We start from the raw sequence: 24595 nt of genomic DNA on the forward strand, positions 1-24595 counted from the left end.
AGGGGGTTGGTCTGTTGGTGCCAGCGTCTTGTTTAACTGTTGAGCCTGAGTTGTTCTCCTTTCCAGTATAGCTCTTGATTTCTGTGATAACCAGCGGATCTTAGCTTAAAGGCAAAAGGGGAATATGTTAGGTATCCATAGATGTCTCTAGGAGCGTATCCGCTAGTAGATATATGGATAGGTAGGCTATCTATATATATATATGGCTACACTCCCATATATATATATACGTGTATAGGAATATCCCCAGAGCTAGCTAGCTTTCCTCCTTGCTCCAAAAAAATCACGCTTCCTCTGTATATAGTTCACAACTATGAGGGTCGATAGTCCAGGTACACACCACCACTGCCCAGTGTGGGACATCAAGTCAGGCTATGTCCACAGGGTGGGCGTACTTTCGTTCAGTTACCATATCAGTTTCCAGTGTTGTATGGTGAGGTTAGTATTCACTTACTTGCACCCATGATACAAAAAAAAACAACACTATTTATCACTTGGGTAGTTATATATACATATATTTGTTTCACTAACCACTCAGCTTTGAAGTAGGGTTGGCAGGGCTAGGAAGATGTTGAGGGTCTGAGCTGGTCTGAGGAACTGATTTAGTTTTCCTTATCACACTGTAGATAGGGAGGGAGGAGCTTGCAAGCTTTTCTTCTAAAAAATATCTCTGTTGTATGCTATAGAGTGGCCCCTCTCCTGTGTGTGTGTGTGTGTGTGCGTGAAATCTCCTTTCCTTGCAGCGCGCTTACGCACCGTCAAATCCGCGCACACAGGTAAAATGCGCACTTATCCCTCAACTCGCCCTCTCATTGGTCCGCTTTGTCCGTTGAATTTTTCTGATATGTCCCGCACTCGGTTGCGCGACCCGTAAATGGCGCTCTGTCCTCCCGATCGCTAGCTCCACACCGTGGGCGGACTTAGTCAAGTGTGGGTAGGAGGGGGGAAGCGCGTGAGGGGACGGGGTAAAGCCGTCCGTTCCCCCTGTGGGGAAGGGGGGAATGCTGTGGGTTTGAGGTAACTGTGTAATGAGGTAATGTTGCCCTCTCTCCTTAATCCTAGGTTTATTGTTATATCACCTTGATTGTATTCTCTTCAATGGAGAGTGGGCCCCTCCCTTTCCTCTGGAATAAAGGGTGTATTTGCTGTGCAGGAGGCTTTGGGTGGTTAGATTGTTTATCAAGGCATTGTCATATTACATCTAGATTCTATTTTTTTGGCCTTAGCACAATACATAACAGATTTGTTTACCAAGCCTGTTCTATTTTTAGTTGTTATCACAATACACAGCAAATCCAAGCCTGTTCTATTTTTAGTTTTATCACAATACACAACAAATTGTTTGCCAATCTTTGCTCATAAATCTATTGTTTAACCATCACACCAGGGTGGTAATCCCTACAATGTGATATAATATCTGTTTTTCTAGATGGGTGGCTGCGTTGTAGCCTCTCAGGATACTTGGAGTTGACGTAGTTTTCTCTGCTTTGGTGTACTACACTCGTATGTTGGCTCGCAGCTCGCAGCTATGTGGCGTGTTTCAGCCTATCGGCGGCAGGGAATGTCCCGTCCTGCTAGCGCCGCTTATCCAAATCCGGCTGATGGCGGCAGGGAATGTCCCGTCCTGCTAGCGCCGCTGGTTCGGATCCTGCTATCTCTTGCAGTAAATGTTGGCCTATTTTCAGCCGTTTGCACTTATTTGGCCTGTTTCAGCCAGTCCGCAGGCCTGTTTCAGCCCTTTGAGCGCTCAATTCTCCGTTAGATGTCGGCGCTTCTCGCGGTTCTCCGTCAAGTTTCGCTGTTTCACTTCCACAACTGCCGGATGCAGAGTTAGACCTTGCTATCCAGGGTGGGTAATTCAGGTTGCTTGTGTCAGTTTTGCCAGTTTCGCTTCCACAACTGCCGGATACAGAGTTAGACCTTGCTATCCAGGGTGGGTAATTCAGGTTGCTTGTGTCAGTTTTGCCAGTTTCACTGCTGGGAGTACCTTAGCCTCAGCTGCGCGTCTGCTCTACACTTGTGGTTCGCCGTAATCTCACACAGCTGTCACCAAAAGTTGTGGTATCCGCCTAGGGTAAATGGCAGACACCAGAGTTTGAATAAAGACTACGGCAGTGTGAACAGACGTGGACACCTATACTATAGAGAATCTACGCTTCTCTAGCAATCACTAAATAATAAACATAGTCTATTCAGTTGTTTCTTTATTGCAGGTCTAAGGATAACTAAAGTTGTACAACATAATATAAATACATATGGATTAGGAATAAAGATAGTTAAAGATAAATCATACAGTAAAACATAGATAATTGCAATGGTTAGGTAGATGGCTATCCCTGTCTGGGGCAGGCAGGATAGCCCATGGAACAGCACAATAGGTAGATAAGCATAGAGGGGTTGAGTGGTAGGTCTGGGTACTAAAGAGGGAAGGTTTGATGATTACTGCGACAACAACAGTCTGTGTGGGGGTGATTCTATCAGGTGAGGGAAGGCTTAGATCCTTTATCCCCAGGGTTGAGGTGGTGCTGATAACTTGGTGGTTGAAGGGGAAGGTTCCGGTGCTTAAGATGGGAGAGGGAGGGGTAACACCCCTCCCTCCATTTGCAGGACAACTGAGAGATGAAATCAATACCGTTATCTGACATATTTTCAGGTGGCTTTACAATTGTAGAATAACAGGATTTAGCTGGGTGCGTAGCATCACTATAATGTCTTGGTTTTCTGCATGGTCCAGAGTTGCCGCATACCACATATACACAAAAGTGTTAATGTCATTATATAATTAATAGCTATGAAATATCAGGGACAGTAAAATAGCCTAAACCCTCTCAAGACTTAGAATTACAAATAAAAAGAGCATGCATAAACTGTGGGAATCAAAAATGGAGAACTAAATCGGGTCTGTGGTTGACGAAATCTTAACGGTTAATGAATTTAAGATAATTATAAAATTTCGTATTCGATGGCTCAAAAACTTAGGATGCTTTATAAAATCTTTATTCGTGATTTAAGCTTTCAATGTCCAAAGTTTTCAACCATTAACTCGAATCTGTAAATGTGATTTTCTTATAATCCTTGGAGATGTAGACGGATTTATTTTCATTTGTCTTATCCCTTAAGATCCCTAATCATAATGCATTAAATATGGACCAATGTGTTGTTACAGATTAACTTTCATTAACCTTTACTTCCTACATAATTCTGTATCTATACTTACAAATACATATATACTGTAAGTTAAACCTTCACTTTTAAAAACATATTTATATTTTATCGACGCAAAGATACTCTATAATTCGAAATATCCATTGGTCCGTCCGTCAGTCTGTAAGAAACGTAATAGGAAGAAATGTTAATTTCAAAGCTGCTCATAAATATAATGAGCTGAACTTTTTTGGTAAAGATTTCTTGTACTTATGAGTAACCAGTATATAATTAAATTATTACGTCTGTACTTGTCGGCTATGCTACAAAAGACAGAAATGTACGATTATTTAAAAAGGTTCTTAATAATCAATTTTTCTCATTTATTTAAATGTCCGCCTTCCCCCAAAATAGTTATAAACCTTCCGAGGACCTGTGAGAAACTACCAAAAAATGCTTCAGCGGTTAGCGAGATCCTTCTGTACACACATACAGATATCCTGTTACTTTATTATTTTTTAGAGGGTGGAGTCTACTAACCTTTTTTCGATTTCTCTTAGGACGGTGGTGGTACCCTCTTCCGAATGATTAAAAACCTTTCCCAGAACTAATGAGGAGCTACCCTGTAAAGGAGAACCATAACGGTTCAGCGGTTAGTGAGATCCTTTACATTCTGTTACTTTATTATAAGTATTTCTATTATTATTTTTAATATAAGTTGTTTAGATCTTTTTATATTATAATTAAAATTATAAATTATATTTAGATTTCATTTTTTACAGTAACAAAATTATTATACTTGAATTAATTATTTGGCATAGCTAAGTTAAATGCAATGAACCAAGTCATTCTAATCATTATATTATCATTTGTTACATGTTACAAATATAAAAAAAATCACTGTTTACGGATATTTTTAATTATGTTCTATTTAAGGTTTTTGTTAAAAATAAAACGATAGATTTGTTGCTGGTTTAAAAAAATTTATTGCAGGGCTCGGCAGCCGCGCTTTAGCCTCAAATTTAATCCTGTTTAAATGCTTTCATATCTAAAAAAAAAAGATTATGTTTAGTCTTACAGCTGATTATAAAAAATGTAAAAGGTTGATTTCCTTGAGGCTTACAGGAGCCCTGGTTAATTTAATAACTGATGAATGCACCTATTGTTTAGGAAAAGGACAGCAATGAAATAGCCTAAAACCATTCAGGGAAGTAGCATCAGCTAGCTCAGTATATATAGAGGGAGGACGGTGGCGAAAAAATAGCATAAGATAAAAGTTAAAAATAGCATTAAACCCACACTGGACCCAAGTTAAGCTTCCCTAGAATGGAGAACCTAATCGGTTTAGTATTTAGCGAGATCTTATAATGAACATATAAAAGAAAATCTTACTACTTTACATAATAGGATGTACAAATTTTTACAAATATTGCTTTAGCTTCAGATAATTAGAGAAACAGATAAAAGCGCCCGTTGGCTATCAATTTTATGCTTCTACCATTTACATAATTTCATTTTCTCTAAAAAATTGTCTGTCTAACCTAATAGATTAAAATATTGTGCTGGTAGTGTGGTTGTTAAGAACTATAGTTTATAAAAATGTAGGTCAACTACAAGTTTTGCTCACAAAACACCAAGACAAATATGTATATTGTATATATATAAATATATATATATGGTGGTGGATTTATGTATTTTTATCTACATAAAATTCATTCCTCCTTCCTTTTCTACTTAAATGGATAAAGAAATGATCCAATGATTCATTTATTTATACATTTTGTTTTTATAATAAAGCATACTGTTTTTTAATATCTAATGATTGTAAGAAAAAAAAAATGGTAGAAAATTGAATAATATGTAAAAGTGACTTAATGTAATGTAGCCAGGAAACAATGATTAAGCATTTTTGAAAACGATATCTTCAATTTACAAGGAACATTCTTGCTATGCGACCAAAATTGCTAATTTTATCAACAGCAATTTTAAGCCTTGGACAATCATTTTTAAGTTAATGGTTTGTCTTTAAACTAATTTATTTATGATTATATTTTTGTAAGTTAATCCCTAGCCTGTAGAATCTTTTTACTCAGTAATTAGGTCGGTAATAAAATAGCCAAGAATCACATCAAGACCATTACAAAGTTTAGCTAAATTTTATTAAAAGAAAATTAGTTAGAAATATGAATTATGCATGCACCTTCAATTTTGTTTTTTTAGATTAAAGAAAAATTTTAATTTAAAAATATTTGTTGTATTGTGAGGTGCCAAAACGACCTGTCTTTTTCTTCACCCTACATTATACAATCGTTTTTTCCTCTTCTTGTGATCCAACCATTAAATCCAGGGAGTAAGGGAGTGGACAATGGATCGAATGTTCAATTTTTTTGAGTCTCAGACTTTGGGTACTGGCTTAAAGGGAATGTATAAAAATTAAGCAGTTTCTGACTGACTTTGGGTACTAGCGCAACAAATGCCGCAACTCGTGTGTTAGTTTTGAATATCTAGCAGACAAGATCAATCAACTTGATTTGTTATGATGTGGCTGGTTTTAACAATTTTTTTCTCTCCAGATAATATCATTTCATAGATAAAAACTTTATTGTGATATTTGTTTAATAACCATTCTAAGAACTCAATTAAATTTTGGGTTAGGGGGCGATGGGTTGAATGGGTTCCAGGGAGATTTTTATAGAAGCAGAAGGCTTCAAATTTGGGGTATTTGGTCTACTTGTGGCAGTCTTTCAGCAGTTAAAGCGTGGTATTTCTTGCAGGCTTCCTTTAAATATTTACTTAATTTTCATATGTAGATATAAAATCAAACCACTCAAAATTATCCTTTTGTAGAACAAAATTATTGGCTGAAAAGTTTAGAGACTGCTAGTTTGGAACTAACTAATAATAATTCAATAAAAGTACCCAAAGTGTAATTGTCTGATATGTCCCTGTCCTCCATGAGTTTAGCTTATATATAAACAAGGAATACAACATCCACAAGTAGCGAAGCACAAAAACCTATTATGAAGTAGACAAACGGACAAAGTGAGTTATAGAGCAGATTATCTGTTATCATAACAAAGAAATAAAAGAGAGAGGAATACAAAAACATAAAATCACGAAAAAATATCACTTATGTCTTTGAAAGTTGTAAAAAGAAAAGCAGCTAATACTACCATAGATATTTTAGATCTAATGCCTAATTATGGATCATAATGAAGTGAACATTGGCAAGAAGTTTCATCCGTGTATCTTTTGTAGGAGGAGAGAAAAATTACCCTCAATATTTTTTTGATTTTTCTGAAATCGTGGCGTAACCGCTAGCTGTTGATATTGAATGTTGAATCCGATGCAATGAACCAAAACAAGTTGTTTTACTGGTAATACAACAATTTTTAATAGATATTTCTAGCATCGTATTATAAACAGCCTTCCGCGGATATAGAATGTACAATTATAAGATTAAAACCAGTTTTAATCTTATGATTGTACATTTTTATATTCGTAGAAAGCTGGGTATAATACGATGCTAGACATAGATTTTTCGTATGGATGAGAACCGGTTCCTATCCACCGGAGAAACAAAATTATCACATCTAAATATTAGCAGATTTATCAAAATGTAAAAAAGCCTCTTTGGTGAAATCAGAAGGGAGGAAACGTTGGACTGTTTATTAAACAAGTACCCAAAGTCTTATCTCTCATTGTTTGGCTTAAAAAAATGTGGTTAGTTGGATTCATTAACTTTGTCAAAAAACGAATAAAAATTTATTTACTGTTTTCTACGGTATAATGAAAGTGTACCAAGTTTTTATCTATCACTAGCACTGTTTAAGTACATGGAATTAAAAGAAAACTTTCACTTTATTTGTAGCTCTAGGCACTAGAAGTTTCTTGCATATTTCAACATTTATAACCGCGATTCAATCTGTACTGTAAAAAAGTTCTGGCGGTTTCCCTTATATCACATTAAGACCATACAATTTTTTTATTTAAAAGCGTTTTTATATGTTTGTTATAAATGATTGGTTAAGCAAAGAAAAAATAAGCACCATAGGGAAATGGCCTTACAGGATTATAGCCTATCACAAGGGGCTAGTAATTTTTTTAATCAAAAGGGGTAGGGGGTTCCTTGTTCCATGAAAATTTTATCCAACAATCTTTATTCCTTTATACAATATACTACTAGACTTTAGGGGCTTCACCCCAAGAGTTCCCCTTCTACTATGAATCGCTCGTTTGTAATTTGTAAAAAAAATACGACAAAAAAATTTTTTCCCTGGGGCTTCGACCCAGGGTGTGATGGAGTTCCTTCACCCCCTTAATTGTTTTTGTTCACAAGAAAAAAATTTTGGTGGTGGTTGGAGGTGTCAACTCCCCGAGAAAATGGCATAAAACCAACACAGTACCGTAAGGTATATTTCTTGATGAGCACAACCGAGATCTAAAGCTTCCAGACATACAGACTTTGTATTACAAATTACATTTGAAAATCAGATTATAAACGCCCAAAAGACCGAGAATGTACACAAGTGTTAGAAAGTACAAATAACAAATGAAAAAGAAAATAAAGCAACGGGAATCTTTTTCTAGGGGCGATTTCTACCGGGAGGTTTTATGCTAACCCTGGACATAAAATATGAAGCTCCATATTGGTTCAGCAGTCAGACATAGACAGAGAGATATCCTGTCACCCAGTATAAGAATATTAATAATTTTTTGTTTAGGTCTGTAGTGAATGGAATATTAGCCAGAGTTGCCTCAAATATGAAGACATGTGTCGATGTTTCAGATTTAGCATTCAAGTAAGATAATAGATATTTCTCGCATCGTATAATAAATAGCTTTCCGTGGATATAAAATGTACAGTTATAAGATCAAAGCAAGTTTTTTTAAGCCTCGAGATGCCGAAGGCACGGGCTAAAAATCTGGTTTTATTTTTATGATTGTACATTTATATATTCATATTAAACTGGATATAATACGATGCTAGACATTATTTTTTCGTATGGATGAGAAACAGTTCTAATCTACCGGATATTTATCGGTTTCGAATGAATGCTTGGAAGCTCTTCATAGTGTCTATAAAAAAGGGGAAAAATTTTAAAACTTTTGGGATCATGGAAAGACAACAAAGTTGGTTTCTTCGTATTTTCACAGTAGCTTTTAATAGGTTATTTTAGGTTAGGTAAATGTTACTGATTGCCCTGCAGGATTAGAGCCCCCCACAGAAGCTAGATATAGGAGAAAATCTACTGTGAAAATACGACGAAATCTTCAGCTTCGTTATCTTTCCTTAATCCAACTTTTGGCCGAAATATCCGGAATGCCGTCATTCGGGATATTTCCGAATGATTTCAGATATTACCATGATTGGGCGACACAAGTAATGAAACTTTATCTTTCTAGTCGTCGTTTATCTGAGATAAGAGATGCCAAGACAAAACTGGAAGAACAAAAATCAGAGACAAATGTTAAAATTCAGGAGGTAAAGTACTTTGTTGGTTGGGGGGGGGGGGGGGGCGGGGGCATGCGGGGGTTATTGGTGTTGGGAAATTTTTTCTAGGGTTTATATCTCTTAGGAGGGATGTGGTACACACACCAAAAATAGTTATTAACCTTCTGAGTACCTATGAGAAGCTACATTGTAAAGAAGAAACATATCAGTTCAGCGATTAGCAAGATCCTTGTATACAGACAGAAAAACACATAGACATCCTGTTACCTTATACTTTTACTTGTATAAGGTTAAAAAGTGTATTCATAATACATTATTTTTATTAAATTTCTAGGTTGATGACACCATACAGTCTTTGGAGAGAGCTCTGATGGCCAAGCAAGGACCTCTGGCTTCAACTCAGGTATTTGCAGCAACCTTAAAGGACATGAAAATGGTCGATGAATTGATGCACATCCCCAATGATGATACACAAAATTGCCATAACATAATAAACTAAAATAATAAATTGTACATTTTGGAACTACTAGTTATAACTAACCCGTCAAGATTTAAAGCTTTGTTTACCAGTATCATATACCGTCCTATGTTCTCTCCAACACTGGTTATTAGTTTTTGCCTAATTTTGGAAAGTGTCCATGTTAATTAGGAATGTTGTTATAATGAATAATATCTTCAGGCAAAGATTCAGCAAAGAAAAATGCGTCCAGGAGCTGAACTGTGCCATGATGAGGTATTTCTTTCCTTTTTTTCCTGAAAGATACTATATCTACTTTTTTACTACCAAAACTTTATTTTCACCATCAATCATGCATTTTTATTGAACTGCAACAACAATTTATAAAGTACATTTTTTAAAACTCATTAGATAGTTGTAAAGATAATTTTATTTGTATAGGTTGATGTACATCTTGCCCGCGAACACAGAAATCTACTGGATATTATTAACAAATTAGAAGGAGGTATTCTACAGGTAAAAAGTTTTGGTAAAGTTTATTTAAACACTTTTTTATTGTCAAAGGATTAGTCACTTTCAAGAAATGAAACTAAGAGAGTAATACAATTGTTTTTACAGAAGATGCAAATTAATTGTAGATTTTTTTTTTAGGCTAAACATTGCTATGCTGGTTTACAGAAGACTCTTTTGGAGTTAGAAGATGAGATAGCAAAGAAAGCCAATAGTATTTATATTGATGAGGTCAAATGTTTAACTCTTAGAAAGAGTATCTCTATCAATATGTACTAAATCATCATCATATATACATTTAGATTTGGAGATCATAATTAAGCTTAGTTTTTAATATTTACTATATTTGGTGTTTTAAATTCATTTTAAAGCAGAATCAATTTAGTGCACTTTTAAATTCTTTTTGTTTATAATCTCTTTTTAAAATCTAACTTGTGATTATGCTTGTATATAAATTTAATATGTGAAGGTTAAATTTGTTGCTTTTATGAAGAAAAAATGCACAGAAACTCCTTAAATATCATTATAACTTTTTGTTAAAATCTTGAATTGTAATCTAATAACTTTAAACTGTAATGTAAATTGAATACATTTTAACACTGCCTTTAATCAAACTGTAACCTTAAAAGAAAATAAAGATTTAAATTAGAAAATAGTTTTAAATCATTTGGCTGGTGAAAAAGTATCTTTTTTTTTATAAAATCTTTGTTTTAAAATCTGATAATGTTTACATTATATTTTACATTGTGGTTAGTTGAATTTCCTTAAGTATTTATTAATTATTTAAAGATGGTGAACCTACATTTTTCTTAACCATTCCTCATTTTTTAAATTTAATATATTACATAGTTTTGTAAAAAATCAAATATTTAGACATATTCAACTAAATCACTAATGATAAAGAAAACACGGCTCAATACCAGCTGAGTATCCACGTGGATATTCAGCTACTATTGGGGTCATTTTTGGATACTTAGCTACCATTGGGGAAATGTGTGGATATTCAACTACAATTGGGGGAAAATAAAATTTTTAAACAATTATTTTGGTTAACTTTTTTGTTAATTTATACATGTTAGAATTGTCCTATTGATTTAATACAAAAAATACGATTTATGAAGCGCAGCAACTCTATATTTGGTTCCTAAATCTGTATTAAAGTTAAATGAAAGGTGAGAATTGCTTGCATTAATGTGCTTTATTGTCATGGGAATCAGCATTATGAAAGGATATAATGAAAATACCAATAGGAAACTATTGTGGATATTCAACTACCATAGGGGAAAAGTGTGGATATTCAACTACTCTTGGGAAATATGCGTGGATACTCAGCTACTATTGGGGAATTTGTGGATACTGGTATTGAGCTGAAAACACTGATAGGTAACAACTTTCGGTTCTTAATGTAAGGAATAAATAAAAGATGAAAGATAAAAGTAGCTTTCTCCATTTTTGTTTTATTTAAACAAATTGTGGAAAAAGTAATTAATCTCTGAAGCTCTTTAAACATTAAATGTTAAAATAAAAACAAAATGGCTGTAATTTTCTTATTTTTAAAGAATTTTTTTTTCAGAAAATTTTAATTTTATTTCTCGTATTCATTCAAAACTGATTCTAATCTGGTGGATTGGAACCGGTTCTCATCCATACAAAAAAAAACTATGTCTAGCATCGTATTATATTCAGTTTTCTACGAAATAAAAATGTACGATCATAACAAGTTTTTTAGCCGGTGCCTTCGGCACCTCGGGGCTAAAAAAACTGGTTTTAATCTGCGGAAAGCCGTTTGTAATACAATGTGAGAAATAACTATTCCAGTATTGCTATCCTGTTTACTACAAATATAAAAATGTACAATTATAATATTAAAACTAGTTTTTTAAGCCCGTGCTTTCAGTTAAAAAAAACTAGTTTTACTTTTATAATTGTACACTTTCATATCCCCGGAAAGGTGTTTATAATACAATGCGATAAGTGTCCATTTTTGTTCTGAATGTTTTATTAAATTTAAAAATTAAACATTTTGGTTGCGGTGGATAATGAAAAATCCGTCGGAAAATCGGAAGCGGATTTTCAAAAAATTAATGTCTTGTAGACATGTATTATAAGCTTAAGTTTTAAATTTGAAGTCAAATAATGCGCTCAAAGGATTCATTGAAAGATGAAGACCTGGAGGATAAAGTTCTACAGGATCATACCTCCAAACTAAAATTTACTTGGAAATCTAATATTTCAAATTATTTTGTACAACTAATGGATAAGTTAGTAATTTGGCCTTATAAATGCTTTGTGTGACAAAATATTTTTGTTCTTTGACTGGATGATCTTGTCAGGTTTGCTGATTATTTTTAGATAAATTTATCTAGAATTTTTTACAAAAAAATATGTCATTTAGACTTATGAGATGAACTTAAATATAAAACAAAATTGCAATCACTTTTAAAACAAAACCTGTTATTATTATTGGATTGAAGATATAAAAAAGAAGAATGTTAGTCTATGTCTAACCCTGCAGTGCCTATACCTTGTGGGGCTACTTACCCAATATAACTTATTTTCCATCATAAGCAACCATAATTAATAGTACGCTCATATGAATAAAGCAAAGCATGTACATCGCTTGATATATAATCTTAACCGCCCACAATTCTCCCTCCTTACAAGTAAACAAATTATCTAATACTATTGAATAAAAGTGATCAAATAAAATGAATTGTCTCTAATTTAGAAAACTTGTTCATTTAACTTGAATTTATTGGCAAATACTTTAAATTTAGATTTTTGTGTAGTATTTTATTTTTATATTAAAAAGTAAAGAAGTTAACAAGATATTTGAATATTCTTTATACATGAATATATTTATTAAAACATGAATAACAAATAAATAATAATGAAACAAGGATGACAACATCCATAAGTAGCGAAGCACAAATATTATGAATGGATATCCGGAAAAAAATAACTTTATAGCAGTTTCATAAAAAACATTAAACTAAAAAATCCCGAAATCTTATAAGATTTATAACGTGAAAATCTAGGAATCGATCTAGCACCTCAGCAAATTACCAAATCTTAATGAAACTTTGTGGGGATATGTAAATTGTGAAATTATTTAAACCCTAAAAGTATCAGCCGTCTATCTCAAATAGGAGTAAAGAAAATTATGAAAACTAAAAATCTAGGAATCGAACTAGCACCCCAACCAATATGCAAATCTCAATAAAACTTGATAAAAGTATGTCTAATATGAAAGTATTCAATCCCTGAAAATTTCAACCGTCTATGTTGAATAGGAGTTGAGAAAATCATGAAAACTTCAAAATGTAGGACCCGATCTAGCACCCCAACCAACTGACGAATCTTAATGAAACTTAGTGAAAATATGAAGACTGTTAACATAATTAATCCCTAAAAACTTCAGCTCTCTATCTCAATAGGAACCGAGAAAATCACGTTTCCCCCTTTCTGTCTCAGACGGACGGACATTTCGAATTATAGAGTAGCTTCCCTACTAAAAATATCACATCAGTTTCAGATTTTTAATATTAATGGTAATATAATTTATAACAAGAAAATTTTCTATGCTAAAGTTAGTTCAATAGCAAAAATTATATTAATGCAAAGCTAGACAGAATGAAAGATTGTTAAATCAAAATTTCTTAATTTGCCGCTAAAACAAACCAATCAGATGTCTTCTTCTTAAAAACCTGTGTATTATTGGATGTCCTATGACAAGAAAACAAATGATTTGTTTGTTTTAGCAACAAAATCAGAAAATCTCAAACTCAAAGTTGGCCACATGTTTTAACCACAAAGGGCAAGCGTCCAGCTGGTCGGAGTGCAATTCAGCTGGGAGAGTGATGCTGTTGCTGTGTAGGTTGTGGTTGTAGAGGTTGATGTAGTTGTCATCCAGTAAACTAAAAATTTTCCTTCTCTCTTTGCTTTCATACTAACTCCATCCTGGGATGAACTCAAATCCAATTCTCGGTCTTGTCTGAAATGTTTAAGGTAATTGTAGGTCATTATTAATTTTTAGTTTTAAATCAAGGAACTTTTTATCAAATTAATCAAAGATGTCAAGCAAAATTGAAAATAAATTATATTTGAAACATTTAACACAAAGGTTGTTGTACGGTGGGTTAAAAATTCATTAAAATAAATATTTATGTAAATGGGGTATTCCTATCCAGTTTTTTGTTTAGGAATATCATTCTCATTTAAACAAAAACTCATTTTTATGCTAAAATGTGGTTTAATTTTGGTTTTTAAATTTCATTTATTTCTCTGGTATCATTTTTCTTTCTTTTAGTAATTAATAAAAATTCTAAAATCTTCCAAAAATGATACCAGGGATATAAATGAGATACTGGGGAAATAAATGAATATTTACATCCACTATTTAAGGGGACATTTATATGGGAATGTAAAGACACTATAACATTCTCAACTTTGGGTTAATATGGGAGGGGAGATCTAATATAACTAGGGTGCGTGATAACCCCCTGGATATTGTATATATTATTTTGACCTGGGAGAAGGAAGTGCAATATCGAAATCCAAAACTGGGCTGTCATAAATCACTGAACGCTTCTTCTTTCCAAGAGTAAGGCAGGCCGTCGAACCTAAAATAATATTTTTTTTTGTAAATCCATACTTGTCCATTCTAGTTCAATAATTTGTTTATAAAAGCAAAGCTTTTCTTCCTTTAGGTTTCTTTTTTCCGTCTGTAAAAAAGCTATTCAGGCTAGAACAAGTTGAACATTACCAAAGTTTGATTAAAAATAATGCCGCCATTTCATGTACATTATGTTTAAATAATGATGATTAAGCCGGGTCTTTACATAAATTGTTAGCCAATTAGACTGGCTCCTCTTGTTTTTTTTGTCCAACAATGAACGGAAAAATGAAATGGGGGAGTAGGGCGTTATTTTCTAGGAATTTTTTGTACAAATTTGAAAATTTTTGTCCCTCTCCCTCCCCCTTCTTAGTTAAGTTAATCTTAATAACAATGCAACCTTTTTTTAATTGCAGAAAATGAGTAACTTACTTGCAGCAGTTTCATAGCAGATAGAAAATGTGGACAATGTAGATGTTGTGGTTGTGCTGGAAATCAAAAATAGTTTGGGTTCTCTGTTCTGACAGGAACCAGAAGCAATCAATCCTGCACAGTAAAAGAGCAAAAATTTCAACATTGTCTCTGAAATATTTACATATCATAATGTACTATGATTATTAGAATAATCTATATAACAATAATAATTACACATTCAACAAAAACAAACATGGATATTTATATAAAGACCTACAATTTATGTTTGCTCCAAGGGCCCAAAACCCAGACTAACTAAGCTTGTTTTAATCTTATAATTTTTATCTTATTTTTTTGTGGAAATTTCAGTAATATGATGCTCTAAATGATTTTTTAGTATAGCTGAGAACCGGTTCTATTCTGGCGACTATTAATCGGTTACAAAGCCATACTGGCAAATTTTTTATAACATAGGAAAGCTGTACTGAAATGAATTGTCAATCCAATTTAACCGCAGACAGAGTATGTCCAACTGCTTGGTGTACATTCCAGAGCACTCAGTGAGGCTGTCAGCGTGTAGGTAGTGGAAGTTGAAGTGGTGGTGGTGGTCATCCAGTACAGCAGAAACTTCCCCTCCCTCTTACCAGCCTTAGTCTCATTATCCAATCCAGAGTCAATCTCTAATTCTCTGCTTCGCCTGAATAATCATTTTTCTCTTTATACTTTTTTGGGTATGAAATGTTGTCTTCGCCTGTGGCGGTCTATAGTAAAATATTTTTTGTATTTCTTTTCCTTTTGTGATGGCGTGTTTGACTTTGGTACCGTCCACCAAAATAGCAAGAACCATTTCGGTACAGCATTTAGCAAAACTCTTCGGAACACACAAACCAGTTACTTTATAAAAGATTTTAAAAATCTTAAATACTAAAGAACCAAATTATAAAACTATCATGAAGAACCTCAGGATTATGTCATGTTGGAATTTAGAGTTTTTGTTAATACTAAAATAAATAAAAAACCAGATAAAAGGACATCTAACCGAGTAAAATAGAAGTAAAAGTGAAAGAATACCTAATTTATAGCCGTATTCTTTTTAATAGGTTTTATTTATCATTAATAAAGGGTGTTAAAAAAACCAAGCGCTTCACTTTTTTTAATACAAACCTTACATTTTTGGTCCTAAACTAATAACAAATAATACAATTCATGCCCAAGTAATGAGAAAACAATATTAAATTTGAATCTACTCACCCTTCTAGTGCACTAGGGCTAGACCTAGCCCTTGCAGAGAAATTTGCTGTATGCCAAAAGTAAATATTTTATTACAAATTAAGACAAATGTTTGGAGTTTCTGGAGACCTTTCTATAGATACCTTAACAAGGTTTCTAACACAATCTTAGCCAATTTGGCATAAAAAAGAAAGACCTGGCAAACATCAAGAACTGGGAATAGACAGAGCCGGCATGCCTCAAAGTTGGATGGGTATGTCTGTTTTATGCAAAATTGGCAGGGATAGAGTTAGAAATCTGGTTTTTACATGCCCCATCAAAAATTCAAAACATTATGGGGTCTATCTTCAAGATTTAAAGTACTTATGGTGGTTCAAATTGTGAGCGATTGGTATTTTTTAACACCCTTTATATCATGTTGTTGCTTAACAAGGAGAACCTAATATTTGTTAAGAATTTAATCATATTTTCCAAAGCAAATATCTAAACATATACATTTGAATAAATCTGCCAAATCTTTCATGAATCTCTTTTCTATGCTTATTTTGTTATACATACAAAACTGTTACATTCAAGATACCTTTGTATTCCTCGAAGCACTGAAAACACGTTGTAGATTTAAAACTAGATTATTTTTACATAAACATTAAGCTTAGGGAAGCCAGGTTTGCGTACTACAGCATGACCAAATCCTGGGGTCCTCTAAAAAGTACCTTATTGAGGGTAAAACTGCGTCAAAATCAACCAGTTCATTTGGTGTCTCAAGGATAGAACGCCTCTTTTTCCCAGTTGTTAAACATGATGTCACTAAAAAAATACAAAAGTGCCATCAAATTTATGAGATATTTTTTTCATAATTTTAATTCAAACAATTCCAACTTAGTCTATATTATTTAAAGCCTTTTTAAATTTTAAGGCAATTATCATATATACTTGATTGAAATCATAAATAAACTTATCCATCAATTTAGAAGTATTTTTGGTAAAACAAGGATGACAACATCCATTAAAGCGAAGAACTGAAACGGTAGGACAAACGGACATTAACACTTGTATAGTGTCAGAACTAAATAATCAGAATATAAATGTATAAAATTCGAAACAAAATTGTGAGTAAATTTGTTGAAATCTGCTTAATACAGGATAATGTTTATGGAAATACCTACATTTTTGGGACTTGATTATAGAGTTGCTTCGCTTTTAATATTGTACTTTGTTGTCCCAGGAATCAATATACCAAAAATCAGTTAAATCAGAAAATTAGATCACATAAAAATTTATTGTTTAAAAATCTGAAAAATCAACATGTTTAAAATGGACGTACGGACATACTGGTAATGATTATAGAGTTGCTACGCTTTCTATCTACTACAAGAATCACCATGCAATGTTTGAAATCAATAGGACAATTCTAGATTGCCTAAATTACGGACGGACGGACGGACAAACGTATGGACCTATCCTAATTATAGAAAAACTTTGCTTTTAAAAATATTTAAACTGACATGTAGCACTGGATGTATAGCAGAATGAGCTTGTAGTCAGAGTTGAGGTAGAGATACTGGTGGAAATAAAAAACAATCGAGGATCCCTTTTCCCTTCAACGGCAACAATAAGAAAACAAGCCACAGCTAAAATTTTCATCTTTTTTTCTGAAACATAAAAATGCAATGCTATTAAAAATAGAAAAATATTTTATTTCCATTCATTTAAATATTCTTTCTAAATCATTACAGGGACATTTTACAACATACTTTGATTAGGCAATTTAATTTCTAAATTAAAGTTAAGGAATGGATTCCAGGTATAACTAATATTTTTGTTACAAAATTTCACAGCATATCATTGAATTTGACAAAAGCCAAATTAGGTCAAAAAAGATCCATGTGACGTTATTAAAATGAGGGAGATGAGAGGATAAGTGGAAAACCCCTAAAAAAGAGATGGATATTCCCTCATTTTTGTTACAAAATTTCACAGCATATTTGACAAAAACCAAATTATGTCAAAAAAGATCCATGTGACGTCATTAAAATGAGGGAGATGAGAGGATAAGTGGAAAACCCCTAAAAAAGAGATGGATATTCCCTCATTTTTATGACGTCACATGGATCATTTTTGACACAATTTGGTCTTTGTCATTGAATTTCAAAAAGATGTATGAATCAAAATAAAATTGAAACTGTTTCTTTGCTAATAATCTCAAAAGATATAATATTGCCGACCAAACTAAACAAAATATTGCCAAATATATACCAATTATTTAAATAGACAAAAACGCAACCACTTATTGTCAAGAGTACCAGTGGATAAATTACTGCTGATAGTAAAAATGTCGGCTTTCAATATGTTACCTAAAATGATTTTTTGAAATAGTTAATAGTTATTTCTCGTATCGTATTATAAACAATTATAATTATAAGATTAAAACTAGTATTTTAGCCCCGTGGTGCCGAAGGCACCGGCTAAAAAAACTGGTTTTAATCTTATGATTGTACATTTCTATATTCGTAGAAAACTGGATATAATACGATGCTAGACATAGTTTTTTCGTATGGATGAGAACCGGTTCCTATCCACCGGATTCGAATAAATACGAGAATAGTTATTTCTCGTATCGTATTATAAACGGCTTTCCGCGGATATAGAATGTACAATTATAAGATTAGAACTAGTTTTTTTAGCCCCGTGGTGCCGAAGGCACCAGCTAAAAAAACTAGTTTTAATCTTATGATTGTACATTTCTATATTCGTAGAAAACTGGATATAATACGATGCTAGACATAGTTTTTTCGTATTCATGAGAACTGGTTCCTATCCACCGGATTCAAATGAATACGAGAAAAGATATTATGATTTAAATGTTTTATGTCTGATAAAGTTATGGCATTATTTATTTAAATATTCCATAACTTAACTGAAAATTTGATGCAAAATATAAAATGGACAAAATAAACTTATTATTGAGGAAATAAGGTAAGAAATTATTCTATTTTTACAATTTTAAAAATTATCACTTCTTCATATTTTTTAGAAAAAAAATAAGTTGCCCAATTTTTAAAATAACTTTCTCGTATTCATTCGAAACCGATTAATATCCGGTGGATTAGAACCGATTCTCATCCATATTATAACCAGTTTTCTACGAAAATAAAAATATACAATCATAAGATTAAAACCAGTATTTAACCCGTGCCTTCGGCATCTCAGGGCGAAAATACTGGTTTTAATCTCATCATTGTACACATTTTATCCGCGGAAAGCTGGTTATAATAATAGAGAAATAACTATCATCTTAATTTAGTAGTACATTTTTAAGTTTAATGAATTTTTTACTTGAAAGAATTGCCTCACTTTTAACGTCTTTATGTTTTCAAATTTAAGCACAAATAGTCAAAATTTAATAATGATACTACTCTCAATTTTTAATTATATTGTTGGAATAATTCTAAATTCAATTTGGTGAAATTTGACCTTAGAGCCTCACGCCAAAAAAAGCTTGTCACAATAAAAATTGTAACATGATTAGTTGTGAATAATAATCATCTTTTTTAATTATATGTTTTATTGATTATTTCGAGCTAGGATGTTCTAGTTTTGTTTTTCATTTCTATCTTTAAGTTGGATTTTATTTTTAAAAGCGAAGCTATTTATATAAAGGGTCTGTACGTCTGTCCGTTTTTCAAACTTTTCATGATGATTACTGCTATTCTTAGATACATCTTAGAAATCTTATCAACTCTTTAATCGTTATCAGAAATGCCATACGTCCATTTAAAACATGCTAATTTTAATATTTTTGCGATTTTTTTTCCTAGTTGTCATGGTCATTTTACTTTTGAAATAAAGATTTCTAGAACAACTAGGTACAATACTTTAAGTAAGTCACCTCTTTATATAATCAAGTTCTAAAACTGTAAGTAACAGTAAACAGTAATTTATAAACAACTTTGTTTATACTTAATATTTAGATTATAAAGGTTAAAATTCCGCATGTTCGTTAGTCCTACCGTCTGGTTTTGGAGCTTCGCTTTTATGGATGTTGTTATATTGCATCCCTATCTTCAGGACTTCAAGGAAGCTTAACCCTTTATCCGTTTTTTTCTATCTCATTTTCTGTGTGTGAAAGATAAAGAGCCTAAACTGCTTGACTTTTTAAGTATGGGTATGACACATAACTGAGAGTTGGAATTTTTTGAATATCTCCAACCTGGCGGGCACAGGATACCAGCAAACCTGGCAGGGTCATCCAGGTAAAGAGCAAAAATATTTTTTTTGACTAAAACAAAGCATTTTATTATACTAAAATATCCTCTAGTAGTACATCCTTATATGAAATACAGGTGTTCAAGTCACTTTCAGGTTCCAGGTATGATCCTGCAGGTCCTGATCCTCCAGGTCTCCAGAAATCTTTAAAAGGCTCCTGTGGCCGCAATTTTTGACTTAATGACTTCAAATAAACTTAAGATTTTATTACATGTCTACATAACGTATTAAAATTTTATAAAGATCCGCCGCCGTTTTCTCACCGACCGCCGACTGCGGCGGATGGCAGCTGCCAAGAACAGTTGCGGCCGCTGTAATTTATATTTTGATATTTATAATGTAAAATTTACATAAAGATAAATATTTTTTGGAAAAAAATTGTTCTTCTAGCTTCAAAAATAAGAAAATTACAGCCTTTTGAAATTTTTAAGTAAAAAAAGACCTAAAAACAAAGGTTGTTAAATAAAAGGGTGAAGGAAGCGAAAATGGACTTAGACTAATAAAAGGTTGGAAATTCTAGTGATGGCAATCCGTCGAATTTTTGGGCCGGATTCGGATTCCGGATTCTTTAAGAATCCATGAAAAAAAGTGGCGGATTCCAGCGGATTCCGGATTCTTAATTTTGTCGGATTCCGGATTCTAGCAATATTTTAAAAGGATTTTAATTTAAAAAAAAAAAATAAGTGCTACATTTACACATGATATTATATATAATGATGAAAATCTTTGCCTTCAAAAAGGGGGAGTTGAAAGAAAAAACTCAAGACGTTAAATTTAGCCTACAAATTAAGAATCCGGAATCTGCTATTAAAAAACGGATTCTGGATCCGGATTCGGATTCCAATATTGGCCAAAAATTGGGTGGATTCCGGATTCCTGATCCGGATTCCGGATACGGATTGCCATCCCTAGGAAATTCATTATCAAACAGGGGACTTGCACAAAAAAAATAGCCCTCTAGCTTTAATAGGAACTGAGATAATGCCCCCCCCCCCCTACCGATTAAGGTGCGGCAAGGGGCCCGACTGTAAAGGGTTAATCTTCTATTCTAAATTCTGATTGCACGTTTTTTAAAAGCGAAGCTTTTTATATTTAGAGAGGGTCAAGGACAGTTAGCTCTTTTTGTTGAAAAATTTGAACAAGTTAGAATTGACCTACCGTACGTCCATTTTAAACATGTTAATGTTGATTTTTAAGTTTTTAACAACATATGTGATAAAATTATTCGATTAATCAGATTTTTGGAATTCTGATTCCTAGGACAACAAAGTTTTTCAACAAATTTATTTAAATTTTGTTTCGACTTTTATGCATTTATATACTGAACTGATTATTAAGTTCTGACACTCTACAAGTGTTTATGTTCGTTTGTCCTACCGTTTCAAAGCTTCGCTGTTATGGATGTTGTCATCCTTGTTTTAAGTGGTTCTAGAAAATATTCCTATCCATTATTATTCATTCTGGTAAAATTTGTAATTTTTCATCAAATGAGCAGGATACTCTAGATACCTGAAGGATACTCCAGATACCTGAAGGATACTCCAGATACCTGAAAGATACTCCAGTTACCTGAAGGATACTCCAGATACCTGTAGGATACTCCAGATACCTGACGGATACTCCATATACCTGAAGGATACTATGGATGATAATCTTTAAGGGAGCTATGAACTAATTTCAAAACATCTTTGGTTAAGAGCATAATAGAATTAGAAAGTTGGAAGATTTTTTTAATGCACACGACCACCAGAATCTTAAACACAATTTTTATTCATGCTTAACTATGCTTCTTAGATCTTTTCATGAAAATACTCTTTTTCGAATTTTGTCTTCTGCTAACCTAAAAAGTTACTTTAGGAGCCTAGAAATACATGTACAAAATTTCAGCTCTCTATCTCTACTGGCGATCTAGCGCCAGGCATGTAAAATATCAACAGATAACGATAGCACGGCGGTTTTAACAATATCACAGCAATGTGCAGGTTTTAAGCTCTTTTGCATATTTCAATTTAAACACATAAGGGCAAAGATATATTATCCCAAAAATCTTTTGTCAAAGTCTACTCTACACCTAGCGCCAGTCAGTTTTCTAAAATCATGCCTTTTATACCTGTGAAAATAGAAATCGCCAGCGCTAGGTGTAGAGTAGACTTTGACAAAAGATTTTTGGGACATTATATCTTTGGCCTTATGTGTTTAAATTGAAATATGCAGAACACTTAAATTCATCTTCCAAGCCATTCTCTAGGCATTTTAATTTTTTTTATAAAACATAACGGGATTTCAAAACTGCCCTTTGAAAAGGCCTAAAAAATATCTTTTTTTGTCACTTTTGTCATTGCTTACAGTTACAACTTATTAAGATATTATGCTCAGTTAAAAAAAATCGGCGCCTCCAGCACCAAAACCGGCAAAAACTGGCAGTTAAACTTCTGTGCCCCTACTTGCCCCCCTCTTCGATAAACAGTAGTTATCTCAAGAAGTAAAAGAGATATCAACACACAGAAAGAAAACTTTTTAAATAAAACTGAACTAAGTAACCATTACACATTCAATTTTGGGACTTTCCTTCTAGGGACTTGTGGAGCAAAAGACCCACCAAAACACTAAAAATAGATGTTCTGACCTTTTTTTTAAAGATATCGACCTGATTTTTTAAAAAATCTTTTGTTACCATAATTGAACTCAGTAACATTTACAGATTTCATTTTGGGACTTTCTTTCTAGGGGCTTGTTAGGAAAAAGACCCCCAAAAACTAAAAATGTGAGTTCTGGACTTATTTTTAAAGATATCAACCTAATTTTTTTAAAGAAAACTTTTTTCACATAACCAAACTCAGCAACCTATACAGATTTCATTTTGGGACTTTCCTTCTAGAGGCTTGTTTGGCAAAAGACCCCCAAAAACTAAAAATATGAGTTCTGGACTTTTTTAACATAACCAAACTCAGCAGGGGCGTTCAAGCTTTTTTTTGGGGGGGGTAAAATTTGCTTGTGGGGGGGGGGGGGTAATTACCCCCCCTGAAACCTGTTGGCCGGGGCAAATTTTGTTTACCTTCCCAAAATTTACCCCCAAATTTTTAAAGAAAATTTTTAAAATAAAACTCAACTCAGTAATGATTACACATTTCATTTTAGGACTTTCCTTTATGGGGCTTGTGGAGCAAAAGACCCCCCAAAACACAAAATTATGAATTCTGAGCTGATATTTAAAGATATCAACCTGATTTTTTTAAAGGAAGCTTTTTTAACATAACCAAACTCAGCAGGGGCGTCAAAGCTTTTTTTTTGGGGTGGGGGCACCTCCAAATTCGTTTTGGGGTGGGGGGTAATCCCCACTTTACCCCCCCCCTCTTGGACGTCTATGAAACTCAGTAATGTTTACAGATTTCATTTTAGGACTTTCCTTCTAGGGGCTAGTTGGGTAAAAGACCCCCAAAACTAAAAATATGAGTTCTGAGCTTATTTTTAAAGATATCAACCTGATTTTTTTTTGAAAACTTTGTTAACATAACCAAACTTAGTAACATTTACAGATTTTATTTTGGGACTTTCCTTCTAGAGGCTTGTTTGGCAAAAGACCCCCAAAAACTAAAAATATGAGTTCTGGACTTATTTTTAAAGATATCAACCATTTCAGAGGGTTTTTTTTAGGAGGGGTAAACAATTTTGAATACCCCTGAAAATATAAAATCTCTAACAAAAAAAATACCAAATATTTAATAAAATTTAAATTACCCACCCCCCCAAAAAAAATTTTTGCCCTGTCGGCAAATTTTGTTTACCAACAGATTTCAGGGGGGTTAATTACCCACCCCCTCCAAGCAAATTTTACCCCCCCCCCCAAAAAAAGCTTGGACGCCCCTGCTGAGTTTGGTTATGTTAAAAAAGTTTTCTTTAAAAAAATCAGTTTGATATCTTTAAATATCAGCTCAGAACTCATATTTTTTGTGTTTTGGGGGGTCTATTGCTCCACAAGCCCCTCAAAGGAAAGTCCCAAAATGAAATGTGTAATCATCATTGAGTTCTGTTTTATTTTAAAAACTTTCTTTAAAAAAATCAGGTTGATATCATTAAATTAAGCTCAGAACTCATATTTTTTGTGTTTTGGGGGGTCTCTTGCTCCACTAGCACCTGGAAGGAAAGTCCTAAAATGAAATCTGTAAACATTACTGAGTTTCAAAGTCGTCCAAGAGGGGGGGTAAAGTGGGGATTACCCCCCCCCCCCCAAACGAATTTGGGGGTGCCCCCAACCCAAAAAAAAAAAGCTTGGACGCCCCTGCTGAGTTTGGTTATGTTAAAAATGTTTCCTTTAAAAAAATCAGGTTGATATCTTTAAATATCAGCTCAGAACTCATATTTTTGTGTTTTGGGGGTCTTTTGCTCCACAAGCCCCTCAAAGGAAAGTCCCAAAATGAAATGTGTAATCATTACTGAGTTGGTTTTTTTTTTAAAAATTTTCTATAAAAATTTGGGGGTAAATTTTGGGAAGGTAAACAAAATT

At 33.2% G+C, this 24595-nt stretch overlaps 3 protein-coding genes across 3 annotated transcripts in view; 1 reads left to right on the forward strand and 2 right to left on the reverse strand.

The window, feature by feature from the left end:
• The window catches only part of LOC145332601 (tektin-1-like), a 103446-nt gene extending 93227 nt beyond the window's left edge, over positions 1-10219 (forward strand). Inside the window, exons 12-17 of the mRNA XM_080177609.1 lie at positions 7869-7946; positions 8551-8629; positions 8934-9002; positions 9279-9332; positions 9498-9572; positions 9708-10219. Of these exons, the coding sequence (XP_080033735.1) occupies positions 7869-7946; positions 8551-8629; positions 8934-9002; positions 9279-9332; positions 9498-9572; positions 9708-9845 (493 nt within the window). The 3' untranslated portion in view covers positions 9846-10219. The remainder of the gene's footprint in view (positions 1-7868; positions 7947-8550; positions 8630-8933; positions 9003-9278; positions 9333-9497; positions 9573-9707) is intronic.
• A 2982-nt stretch (positions 10220-13201) lies between these two features.
• On the reverse strand, positions 13202-14759 carry LOC145331516 (uncharacterized). Its single transcript, XM_080176206.1, has 3 exons — positions 14614-14759; positions 14095-14188; positions 13202-13560 (listed from the first exon to the last, which is right to left on the reverse strand). Exons 1-3 carry the CDS (start codon positions 14756-14758, stop codon positions 13371-13373), a joined length of 429 nt encoding a protein of 142 aa, XP_080032332.1. The 5' UTR covers position 14759; the 3' UTR covers positions 13202-13370.
• Positions 14760-14957: 198 nt separating this feature from the next.
• On the reverse strand, positions 14958-17469 carry LOC145331299 (uncharacterized). The gene is made up of 3 exons (XM_080175917.1): positions 17331-17469; positions 16539-16632; positions 14958-15292 (listed from the first exon to the last, which is right to left on the reverse strand). The coding sequence occupies exons 1-3, from the start codon at positions 17467-17469 to the stop codon at positions 15103-15105; spliced, it is 423 nt and encodes a 140-aa protein (XP_080032043.1). The 3' UTR covers positions 14958-15102.
• Positions 17470-24595: the final 7126 nt, after the last annotated feature.

The sequence above is a fragment of the Acartia tonsa genome, chromosome 11, assembly GCF_053477335.1.
Source record: "Acartia tonsa isolate MP-2025a chromosome 11, ASM5347733v1, whole genome shotgun sequence".
NCBI lineage: Eukaryota > Metazoa > Arthropoda > Copepoda > Calanoida > Acartiidae > Acartia > Acartia tonsa.